The sequence below is a fragment of the Macaca nemestrina genome, chromosome 15 (genome assembly GCF_043159975.1).
Source record: "Macaca nemestrina isolate mMacNem1 chromosome 15, mMacNem.hap1, whole genome shotgun sequence".
Classification (NCBI taxonomy): Eukaryota; Metazoa; Chordata; class Mammalia; order Primates; family Cercopithecidae; genus Macaca; species Macaca nemestrina.
Window position 1 is genome coordinate 88,008,559 of NC_092139.1, and position 12,334 is coordinate 88,020,892.

Consider the following 12,334-nt stretch of genomic DNA (forward strand, 5'->3'; position numbering starts at 1 on the left):
TCTGGTGTTATAGGACATGAAGAGATCTTCCTGTATGACAGGTACATTGCTGATGGGACTCAGAACTTCTCCTCTGACTCCACAATTCGGAAATATGAGTAAACAGCATGGAAAAACAAAAAACAATTTGGCTTTCTTTGAGAAGCTGAACAACCAAGATTATGTGATTTTATTTTTCTCTTCATAGTTGATTAACTTGGGCTGGGCACAGTGGCTCATTCCTGTAATCCCAGCACTTTGGGAGGCAGAGGTGGGCAGATCACTTGAGGCCAGGAATTTGAGCTTAGCCTGGCCAACATGGTGAAACCCCATCTCTACTAAAAATAAAAAAAAATTAGCCGGCCATGGTGGTGGGTGCCTGTAATTCCAGCTATGTGGGAGGCTGAGGCAGGAGAATTGCTTGAACCCAGGAGGCAGAGGTTGCAGTGAGCCAAGATCGTGCCACTGCACTCCAGCCTGGGTGACAGAGTGAGACTCCGTCTCAAAACAACAACAAACCCACAAAGTTGATTAATTTATTAAATTAGAATTTCCAAAGTATACATCAGTCCTTTTTTGAAACAATTTGAGAGACAGATTTAGAATTGTCATAAATTGGAGCTGGAAAAAGAAAAAAGGTCTAAAAATCTTTTCTGGGCTGGGGGGAGAGTATGCTAACTCCAACATATTTTACCAAGCTCTTCTAAAATATTCTCGGCTGGGCATGGTGGCTCATGTCTGCAATCCCAACACTTTGGGAGGCTGAGATGGGCGAATCACCTGACGTCAGGAGTTCGAGACCAGCCTAGCCAACATGGTAAAACCCCGTCTCTACTAAAACTACAAAAATTAGCCGGGTGTGCTGGTGGGCACCCATAGTTCCAGCTACTTGGGAGCCTTAGGCAGGAGAATCACTTGAACCTGGGAGGCAGAGGTTGCAGTGAGTCAAGACTGTACCACTGCACTCCAGCCTGGGCAACAGAGGGAGACTCCATCTCCAAAAAATAATAATAATAATAAATAAATAAATAAATAAAAGAATTCTCATCTTCTTTTCCTATTCATTTTTCAGGAATATATTTTCTTTTAAAGGAATCCTGTTAGAAGTCATGGGAGGATATTTTGGGAAGCTGAGGTGGGAGCACTGCTTGAGGCCAGGAGTTTGAGGCTGCAGTGAGCACTGTTAGACTCCTAATGGCAGCATGTGAAAGAAAATGCATTTCCTCATGTCCTCAACAACACCGGGTATTATCTAATTATTTTATTATTATTATTTTGGCCACACACAGTGGCTCACACCTGCAGTTCCAGTTACTCGGGAGGCTGAGGTGGGAGGATCACTTGAGCTCAGGGATTGGAGGCTGCAGTGACCTATGACTGAGCCAATGCATTCCAGCCTGAGTGACACAGTGAGACCCTGTCTCTAAAAATAAAAATAAAAAAAAAATCATGTAAGGATTCTGTCTGAATTATAACAATGGTGCAAAAAAGATGTTTCTCCAAGGAATATAAGCTGACTCTTCTAAAATTAAGAGATGGTGTCATCACTCTGTCACTCAGGCTGAAGTGCAATGGTGTAATCATGCCTCACTGCAAAATCAACTTCCTTGTCTCAGGTGATCCTCTCACCTCAGCCTCCTGAGTAGCTGGGGCTACAAGCATACACCACCACACCTGGTGAATTTTTAAATTTTTTGTAGAGAAGGACCCCCACTATTTGCCCAGGCTGGTTTCAAACTCCTGGGCTCAAACAATCCTCCTGCCTCAGCCAAAGTACTGGGATTATGGCATGAGGCACCATGCCTGGCTCCAGATGAGCCTTCTAATACAATGAAACGAGAAGTAAAACACTGCTTTTCTGATATTCATGTAAAAAATGCATGACACAAAACTGAGGGGCATTCTACAAAATAGCTCATCGGCACTCTTAAAGGAGACTAAAGAAACACAACAACCCGTCGCTATGAAAAGTACAAATATAAATAAGTAAATTAGCCAGGAGCGGTAGCACGTGCCTGTAGTCTCAGATACTTGGGAGGCTGAGTTGAGAGGATGGCCTTGAGCCCAGGAGGCGGAGTTGCAGTGAGCTGAGACGGTGCCACAGTACCCCAGCCTGGGTGACAGAATGAGAACCTGTTCTTTTTTTTTTTTTTTGGAGACGGAGTCTGGTTTTGTCACCCAGGCTGGAGTGCAATGGCGCAATCTCAGCTCATGCAACCTCCACCTCATGGGTTCAAGCGATTCTCCCGCCTCAGCCTCCTGAGTAGCTGGGATCACAGGCGACTGCCACTATGCCCAGCGAAATTTTTTGCATTTTTAGTAGAGACAGGGTTTCGCCATGTTGGCCAGGCTGATCTCGAACTCCTGACCTCATGTGATTTACCTGCCTCAGCCTCCCAAAGTGCTGGGATTACATGTGTGAGTCACTATGCCTGGCCTGAGAACCCGGTCTTAAATAAGCAAGCAAACAAACAAAACCCATGACAGTGTAACATGTGAGCCTGTGCCCAGGTGGTGGGGTGGTTTGGGTGGGGTATAGTTCAAAGGTTATTGGGATAATATCCAAAATGTGAATATAAACTGTGCGTTAGATATTGAATCAGTATTAAGTTTCCTGATTTTGAAAACTGTACTGTGGTCATGTTAGAGAATACTCTTAAGGCAGGGTTTTTCAACCTCGGTATGACTAACATTTTGGGCTGAGGAAGTTTCTATTGGGAGGGCGGTTCTGTACATTGTAGGATTTTTAGCAGCATCTCTGGCCTCTTGATGCAAGGAGCACCCCCTACCCCTCATTGTGACAACCAAAAATGTCTCTAAACATTGTCACATGTCCCCAGGGAACAACAGAACCATGGTCTGAATACATACTGAAACAAGGTAAAGGGGCATATCTACAATTTACTCTCAAATGACTCAGAGTGTGTGGGAGTGCCCACACACATGCACACAAAGAATGATAAAGCAAATGAGGCAAAAGCTAAAAAATCGGTGAGCCTGAATCTGGGGTAAAGGGTATTTAGGAGTTCTAACTGGCGGTTTTACAAGAGTGTTCCAGAGACGCCTATGGGTTCCCTCTAGAGGATTTGAGAGGTCACAGTACATTTATTATGCTACTATGACATTTTCATCCTTTTCAGTCACGAGTGGAAAGGAGATTTTTCCAGATGCAATATGAAGAGTGATGATTTGTACATGAGATGTGACATTTGGAATACCTGTGTAACTGAGTAAACCAGTATTTTCCAAATACGTAACAAAATCATGCATGAGTATGAGTGCAAGGTAGACTAAAGAATTTTAACAAAATAGTATCAAGAGTTCACTGATATGATTTCAGATTCCACACTGCAATTAACCTTTAAGAAACCACCACTTGTTCAAATTGGAGGTAGTATCAAAGAATAGCCACAAGTAGCTGAAAAGACTACTAAAATTTCCCTCCTTCTTCCAGCTACATACCGGTGTGCAGAGTTTTCCTCATGAACTTAAACCAAAACAACATATTTGACAGACTGAATACAGAACCAGATGAGAATCCAACTGTCTTCTATTAAGCCAGACATTAAAGAGACTTGCAAAAATGAAAATAATGCCACTCTTTTGTAAGGTTGTTTTTTGTTTTGTTTTTTTTAAAAGACAGGATCTCACCCTGTTGCCCAGGCTGGAGTGCAGTAGTGTGATCATGGTACACTGCAGCCTCAATCTCCTGGGCTCAAGAAATCCTCTCATCTCAGCCTCTTGAGTGGCTGGGACTATAGGTGCACGCCACCACGCCCAGCTGATTTTAAAATTTTTTGTACAGACCGCAGGGTGCGGTGGCTCACGCCTGTAATCCCAGCACTTTGGGAGGCCGAGGCGGGCGGATCACAAGGTCAGGAGATTGAGCCCATCCTGACTAACACGGTGAAACCTCGTCTCTACTAAAAATACAAAAAAAATTAGCCAGGTGTGGTGGCGGGCGCCTGTCCCAGCTACTCGGGAGGCTGAGGCAAGAGAATGGCATGAACCCAGGAGGCGGAGATTGCAGTGAGCTGAGATCGCACCACTATACTCCAGCCTGGGCGACAGAGCGAGATTCCATCTCAAAAAAAAAAAAAAAAAAAAAAAAAAAAAAAAAAAAATTTTTTTTTTTTGGACAGACAGTTTCACTATGTTGCCAGGGCTGGTTTCAAACTCCTGGTGATCCTCCTGCATTGGCCTCCCAAAGCGTTGGGATTATAGGGAAAAGCCATCACGTCTGGCCTCACTAAAATGTTTTTATTGTGGAAAATAAACTTATTCTTATGAAAAACGTATAACTTAACATGTAGTGGGTTTACTATTTAAAAATTAATGAATACATTTTCAAGTTTCATATTATAGGCCGGGCGTGGTGGCTCACGCCTGTAATCCCAGGACTTTGGGAAGCTGAGGCGGTTAGATCACCTGAGGTCAGGAGTTGGAGACCAGCCTGGCCAACATGGTGAAACCCCGTCTTCACTAAAAAATACAAAAATTAGCCAGGCATGGTGGCAGGTGCCTTAATCCCAGCTACGCAGAAGGCAGGAGAATCGTTTGAACCCAGGAGGCGGAGGTTGTAGTGAGCCAAGATTGAGCCATTGCACTCAAGCCTGGGGGACAAGAACAAGACTTCTCTCAAAAAAAAAAAAAAAAAAAAAAAAAAAAAAAAAAAAAGTTTCATATTTAAAATAACAATAGATATAACCTATATAAATAAAAAAATGTGTGTAGGTCCTTGTTTTTTTTTTTTTTTTTTTTTTTTTTAAAGACAGAGTCTCACTGTGCAGTGCTGGAGTACTGTGGCACGATCTTGGCTCATTGCAACCTCCACCTCCCGGGTTCAAGCAATTCTCCTGCCTCAGCCTCCAAGTAGCTGGGATTACAGGCATGTGCCACCATGCCCAGTGCATTTTTTGTATTTTTAGTTGCCCAGGCTGGAGTGCAGTGGTACAGTCTTGACTCACTGCATTTTTAGTAGAGACAGGGCTTCTCCATGTTGGCCAGGCTGGTCTCAAACTCCTGGGCTCAACTGATCCATCTGCCTCAGCCTCCCAAAGTGCTGGGATTACAGGTGTGAGCCACCACACCCAGCTGATTCTTGATAATTTTTAACATATGTAAAGGGATCTTGGCCGGGGGCAGTGGCTCATGCCCGTAATCCCAGCAATATGGGAGGCTGAGGTGGGTGGATCAGTTGAGCCCAGGAGTTTGAGACCAGTCTGGCCAACTTGGCAAAACCCTGTCCCTACAAAAACATACAAAAATTAGCCAGGCATGGCGGTACACGCTTGTAGTCCCAGCAAAACGGGAGGCGGGGCCAGAGGAACGCTTGGGCCCAGGACGGGGAGGCTGCCATCCTGGGTGACAGAGAGAAACACTGTCTCAAAAAACCAAACCAAAACAAACAAAAAACAAAAGCCAGGCGCGGTGGCTCACGCCTGTAATCCCAGCAGGCTGAAGTGGGTGGATCATCTGAGGTCAGGAGTTCAAGGCCAGCCTGGCCAATGTGGTGAAACCCAGTCTCTATTAAAAATACAAAAATCAGGCAGGCATGGTGGTGGGCACCTGTAATCCCAGCTACTTGGGAGGCTGAGGCATGAGAATCACTTGAACCTGGGAGGCGGCAGTTGCAGTGAGCCGAGCACTCCAGCCTGGGTGACAGAGTGAGACCCATTCTCAAAAAAACAGAAAGAACGAACGAAAGAAAGAATGAACGAACGAACGAACGAAAGAAAGAAATGTAAAGGGATCCTGAGACCAGAAGGTTTGAGAATGGCTACCTTATACTTTTCTTAAAACTTTTATTTTTTTAGACAGTCTCACTCTGTTGCCCAGGCTGGAGTATAGAGGCATGACCTTGCCTCACTGCAACCTCTGCCTCCTGGGTTCAAACAATTCTCATGCCTCAGCCTCCTGAGTAGCTGGGATTACAGGTGTCCGCCATCATGCCTAGCTAATTTTTTGTGTTTTTAGCAGAGATGGAGTTTCACCAAGTTGGCCAGGCTGGTATCGAACTCCTGGCGAGTAATCCACCCATCTCGGCCTCCCGAAGTGCTGGGATTACAAGTGTGAGCCACCGTGCTTGGCAACTTTTCTTTTTAAAAATTTTTTTCTTTCCTAAACAAGCTAAAACAGAGCAAGTTTTCTGAAAGCTGAAATTCTACAAAACGTTACAAATATGTACACAGAGTGCTCTAGCTTCTCAAAAGTGGGACAATATGAGTTAAAAAAAAAAAAAGAAAATTAAAATGGACAACACATAAAAAAAAATTCTAGGCCGGGTGTGGTGGCTCACGCCTGTAATCCCAGCACTTTGGGAGAGGCCGAGGTGGGTGGATCATGAGGTCAGGAGATGGAGACCATCTTGGCTAACATGGTGAAACCCCATCTCTACCAAAAACACAAAAAATTAGCCGGGAGTGGTGGCAGGCGCCTGTAGTCCCAGCTACTCAGGAGGCTGAGGCAGGAGAATGGCGTGAACCCAGGAGGCGGAGCTTGCAGTGAGCCAAGATTGAGCCACTGCACTCCAGCCTGGGCGCAGAGCGAGACTCCATCTCAAAAAAAAAAAAAAAAAAAAAAAAAAAAAAAAAAAAAAAATCCTGGGTCTGTAATAGTGTTTTAAAAACAAAGATAGGATACACAGGAAGAGAAAGGTAAATGGGAAAAATCTTCATAGAAGAATGCTAGCTAATACAAGTAAAAGGAAGAATAAATTTAGAAAATTACCATTTTATAACCCCCAATATGATAACTGACAGAAGTAAGTGCTGAATCACTGGGGGAAGCCTGCTGGGAAACAGATTCACATACACCATTCTCCAGGAATCTGTAGTGGTCATGTCAGAAACGTGCAAGCTACATCTCATCAGGAAGAACTCATCGGAAGAATCCACAATGTGAACCACTTTGTGAAACAACTGATCTGTACATTGCAAAGTACTGAATATCTTGAAGAAGAGAGGAAGGGCAAGACTGTTCTAGACTAAGAATAATGCATGAAACAATTAAATCATGTGTTGAAAACAGAGTTACTTAGACTTTTTTAGGGGGATGGGATGTCATGGAATTAATGCTGATCATTTTATGAAAGGCTAAGGGTACTCTAGCTGTGGGAAGAACACTTTCTTTGTAAGAAGCATTAGTATGCCCCAAAGGGTCTAGGAGTGAAGTGGTATATGTTGCTGAAGTGTCACATGGTCTGACAAAAGAGAAGAGACAGAAAAAGAGAGAGGGAGAGAAAGGAAAGAGTAAGAGAGGGAAGGAGGGATAAGAAATATGACAAGATGTTAACAGCTGGAGAATCAAGGACAGGGGCATATGGGTGTTCACTCTACTCTCAATTTTTCTATGGGTTTGATAATTCTCTACATTAATAAAAATGAACAAAATGAAGACAACTGTTAGAAGTAACATTCTCAGGCTACAGGTATTGCAAATAAGAAAAAAATGAACACTCAATTTTCACTTTGGTGACCCTGCAAGTAGAAGGAAAAGCTGGTCATCTTGAAGAACACCCTCTCTGGCTACTTCTGCCTGGTGGGTAATCAAGAAGTGAAGACAGTGGGGGCATCTAAGTCAGAACGGAGACTGCAAGACCAAGAAGCCACACCAGGACAAACGCACACCAACAGCTCCCTTTACAACTGGCACTGAACACTGGCATGCCAATGCTCCTTGTTTAGAATGGCTGTCACGTGGCCAGTCAGAGAAAGAACCTGTTATGTGGGATTATTTGTGATACAGAATTAGAGAGTCAACATGGCATTTTCTCCTCTGAAACATCTGTTACACCAAATCCTTCTTTATAATGGAATTTATGTTAATGAGATTTTACTTTTATAACTAAACTGAACAAATGTAGGACATCAAGAAAAACTAAATGCTTTAAACAAATTCCATTTCCTTATGAAAAAAATCTAATAGCTTATCTGTACTCACAAAGGATGGAGGAAGAGAAAGAAGCCTATGAGCTAATTAGACCTGTTGTTTCATTTCCACTAAGCCTCTCAGGACTATTTCTGGTTCCCGGGCCCTAGATACAAGATCCAATGTCTATTTTTGTTGCTTTTCTTCAAGTATCTTTACATGATAGCAGATGGAACTGTGTTTAAGAATCTTATAAACCTGAGACACTAGTTATAGGTAGTATGTCAGGCCTACTTAACTACTCAATTTTCACACCTTATTCATACATTATTTGCAAATGACAGTAAAAATACTGAATCTCAATCTCCATAGCAGCCCTCAATTTTTGCCTCCTGGCTCATAAACCCAACAAAAAATGTCACACTTCACTTTTTTGGGCTTTTGTAAACTTATTCAACCATTTCTTATGACCAAGACACAGACCTTGCCAGTACAGTGTGGATGAGACCTGGTGCACTCTCTATAGCCACTCACAGATGCAGAGGAAAGCACTTCATTTGGAAGCAGGAAATCATGGAAATCATATAATTTCAAAAGAATCTACAGCAGTTCCTACTATGTCCACATTTATGTTTTCTTCAAGTACAACAAATTACAATATAATTCTGCCAAAGAGACATTCTTCATTATCAGAAAAATTTGACCTTTATAGAACAGCCCTGGCCCATGTTTACAGAAATACACATTACTGAATAACCTCTACAACAAACCCAGCGCACACCTAAGAGTGACAGCGATAAGCAGGACTTCAGGACAGCTGTCCAAGGAGTGAAACACAGACCACTTATGGTAATAGTGACTGGAGAGGCACACCCTCTCCTACTCTACAACCGTCAGCACTATACCAGCTGAGGTAGAGGCTGAGCCCTAGGGCCCAGAAGTTCAACGCCAAACAAAATTTAGACAGCACCTTGGGGCCAGGTGTGGTGGCTCATCCCTGTAACCCCAGCACTTTGGTGCGGGGGCTGAGGTGGGCAGAGCCCTTGAGCTCAGGAATTCAAGACCAGCCTGGGCAACATAGGAAGACCCCCTACTTTTACAAAAAAAATTAAAAAATCAGCCAGGTGTGGACAGGTGCAGTGGCTCACGCCTGTAATCCCAGCACTTTGGGAGGCTGAGGCAGGCGGATCATGAGGTCAGGAGATAGAGACCATCCTGGCTAACACGGTGAAACCCTATCTCTACTAAAAATACAAAAAATTAGCCGGGCGTGGTGGCGGGCGCCTATAGTCCCAGCTACTAGGGAGGCTGAGGCAGGAGAATGGCATGAACCCAGGAGGCGGAGCTTGCAGTGAGCCGAGATTGCACTATTGCACTCCAGCCTGGGCAACAGAGGGAGACTCCATCTCAAAAAAAAAAAAAAAAAAAAAAAAATCAGCCAGGCGTAGTGGTGCACTCTGTAGTTCCAGCTACTCTGGAGATTGAGGTGAGGAGGGTCACTTGAGCCTGGGAGGTTGAGACTGAGCCGTGATGGTCCCACTGCACTCCAGCCTGGGTGACAGAGTAAGACCCTGTCTCAAAAAAAAAAAAATTAAATTAAATTAAATTTTAAAAAAAGACAGCACCTTGGCTCTGACCAGGTAGGCCAACTCTCAACAAGTAGAAACAGAGAGAGAGGGAGACTTATGGCTTACTGCAATGCATTCAGAAAGTTCTCCTACTTACTGGATTTCTTTTTATGCAAACTTAGTCCTTACCTTGGAATTCAACATAATTTCTGGAGCCCTGTACCAACGTGTAGCCACATATTCTGTCAGGAACCCTGTGTGATCATGGTCTGGATCTGCAACACGGGCCAGGCCAAAGTCACAGATCTAAGAGAGAAAAAAACAGGATAACTTCTTAGAAATTCTAACCTTTCACATCAAAACATCACAAAAATAAAAAAGGCAATAGTAATCATAATGATACTAACTAGTTGTTCCCATTACTATGTTGCAGATACTTTCTGGGCATTCTAGAAATTCATTAATTAATTTTCCCAACAACCTGAAAAGCAATCAACATGTTAGAGACCAGGACGCAGGCTGAAGAAGTCTTTATAGGACACACTTTGAGAAGCATCCCTACCTTTCATTATCTGCTTAGCACAAAGCAATATCAATTAGGTGAATTGACAAAAACTGTTCTGGGTAAAGTCACCAAAAACAGCCAGTACCCTTTTCTCAGCCTGTCCTGCTGGAGCTCTGACGACTGCTGTGAAGATCTGCACTGACCTTCTATTTCTCAGACTCTACTTTCTGTGAGTCTTCTACTTAGTCTATAAATATAAGTATTTCCATCTTCCCACTTCCTTCTCCTTCCAGGTAGTCAAACCTACTCCCAGAGTTTTTTTTTTTTTAAAGTTTCATATACTGAAGAATATTTTATTTTTAAAAAATTCATAGTTTCTCATTTTCTCCGGTCTCAACCATCTACTGGCCTTTCATCATCTGGTCCTCCAATACCATGGTGTGGCTTATTTTCTATTTTTGGTAGAGATGGTGTTTCACCATGTTGGCCAGGCTGGTCTCGAACTCCTCCTCTCAGGTGCTTCAACCAGCTCAGCCTCCCAAAGTGTTGGGATTACAGGTGTGAGCCACCAGGCCTGGCCATGATTTTTTTTTAAGGTCTGTCAACACTATAATATCAAAGACTAACCAAATTTACATGACACTAAACAATACAATGCCAACGCTACAAAACAAAAAAAGGAGTAGTACTCAGTATAATTCCATACAAAGGAAAATAAAGATATGGTTCAAGAAAACATATCTTTTGGGCTGTGTAAATTCAGATTTTCAAAAACAAAGGGAGCTCAAAAGACATGTTTCATTTTTATCTATCAGAGTCTTCCACAGGCACAGCCAGAATTTTCACGTGTTGTGATCCCAGCATCTTGTGACTCCTACTGGGATTTCTGCGGGATCAGTCTAGTAAACAAGGGTACAGACTACTATAGGTCACATTCCCTGGTAGTTACACTAGAAATGTGCTAGCAGAGCCTCCAAATAGGGTCTGTAACCCTGGTGAGTTCCCGTGGTCCTGAAAAATAAAGTCTACAAGAGAGGATCCTGGAAGGGTCCTGAGATGTCAATGTCTGCTGGGTCTTAAGCTTCAGATAATAAGTGCAAAGCATGTTTACAGAAACCAAAAAGCAAGCTTATTTCTGTCGGCCTTGACTGATACCAGAGCCAAAAGTTAAAGGTCTAAGACACTGAAAATAGCTGGTATCAGTAAGGGTTCAAGAGTAAAAAACACTTTGTAACACAGAAGCCATTGGATAAAGGGACGAAATCCTCTTGAAAATTCAAAAGGACCTAAATAACAAGAGGTCAGTGAGGCTGCAAGTTACAAACTTACTAGGCCAAGGGTCCTGTGGGAATGGGCATCACGGTCACAAGGCACTGAGGATGTGATAAATGTGTAGTGATCCCAGAGCTCCAGGAAACACAAGTCCTCTCCTCATGTGGTGTTCTATGTACATTGTCGTATGTACATATCATGTAGTATGACAGGTAGTTCATGTCATATGTACACTGAACTACCACTGCCTCTTGCTCTGCTTGGACATGCTCACTGTACCAAATCAGTGACATACCATATCCATCTTTGAATGAGATTCTCTCTTCTTGAATTTATATCCATGAGAATGATGTACACACAGTGCTGCATACTTTTTTTTTTTCTAAGACGGAATCTCACCCTGTCGTCCAGGCTGGAGTGCAGCGGTGCCATCTCAGCTCACTCCAACCTCTGCCTCCCAGCGATTCTCGTGCCTCAGTCTCCCAAGTAGCTGGGATTACAGGCGTGTGCCACCACACCCAGCTAATTTGTTTGTATTTTCAGTAGAGACAGGGTTTCACCAAGTTGGCCAGATTGGACTTGAACTGCTGACCTCAGGCCATTCGCCTGCCTCAGCCACCCAAAGTGCTGGGATTACAGGCATGAGCCACGGCACCTGACCACTGTATACTTTTAAAATATTAGTGAAGGTTGGGTTGGGTGTGGTGGCAAACGCCCATACAATCCCAGCACTTTGGGAGGTCAAAGCAGGCGGATCACGAGATCAGAAGTTCGAGACCAGCCTGGCCAATATGGTGAAACCCCATCTCTACCGAAAATATAAAAATTAGCCAGGCATGGTGGCGGGCACCTGTAATCCCAGCTACTTAGGAGGCTTCGGCAGAACTGCATGAACCCAGGAGGTGAAGGTTGCAGTGAGCTGAGATCATGCCACCGCACTCCAGCCTGGGCAACAGAGCAAGACTCTGTCTCGAAAAAGTATATAAAATTCAAATTAAAATAAATAAAATAAATAAAATAGTTAGTGAATTGTACCACTTTAAATATTCAAAATATAATGTTATGCTTCTGATTCCTTGTGTTAACTTGGGTATTCAAGATGATGCCTGAATTATGCCATGGCCAACAACTCATGTGTGTG

At 43.3% G+C, this 12,334-nt stretch overlaps 1 protein-coding gene across 1 annotated transcript in view; it reads right to left on the minus strand.

The window, feature by feature from the left end:
- The window catches only part of LOC105480656 (mitogen-activated protein kinase 1), a 108,190-nt gene that overhangs the window by 29,680 nt on the left and 66,176 nt on the right, over positions 1-12,334 (minus strand). Inside the window, exon 4 of the mRNA XM_071080062.1 lies at positions 9,606-9,722. Coding sequence (XP_070936163.1) covers positions 9,606-9,722 — 117 coding nt within the window. The remainder of the gene's footprint in view (positions 1-9,605; positions 9,723-12,334) is intronic.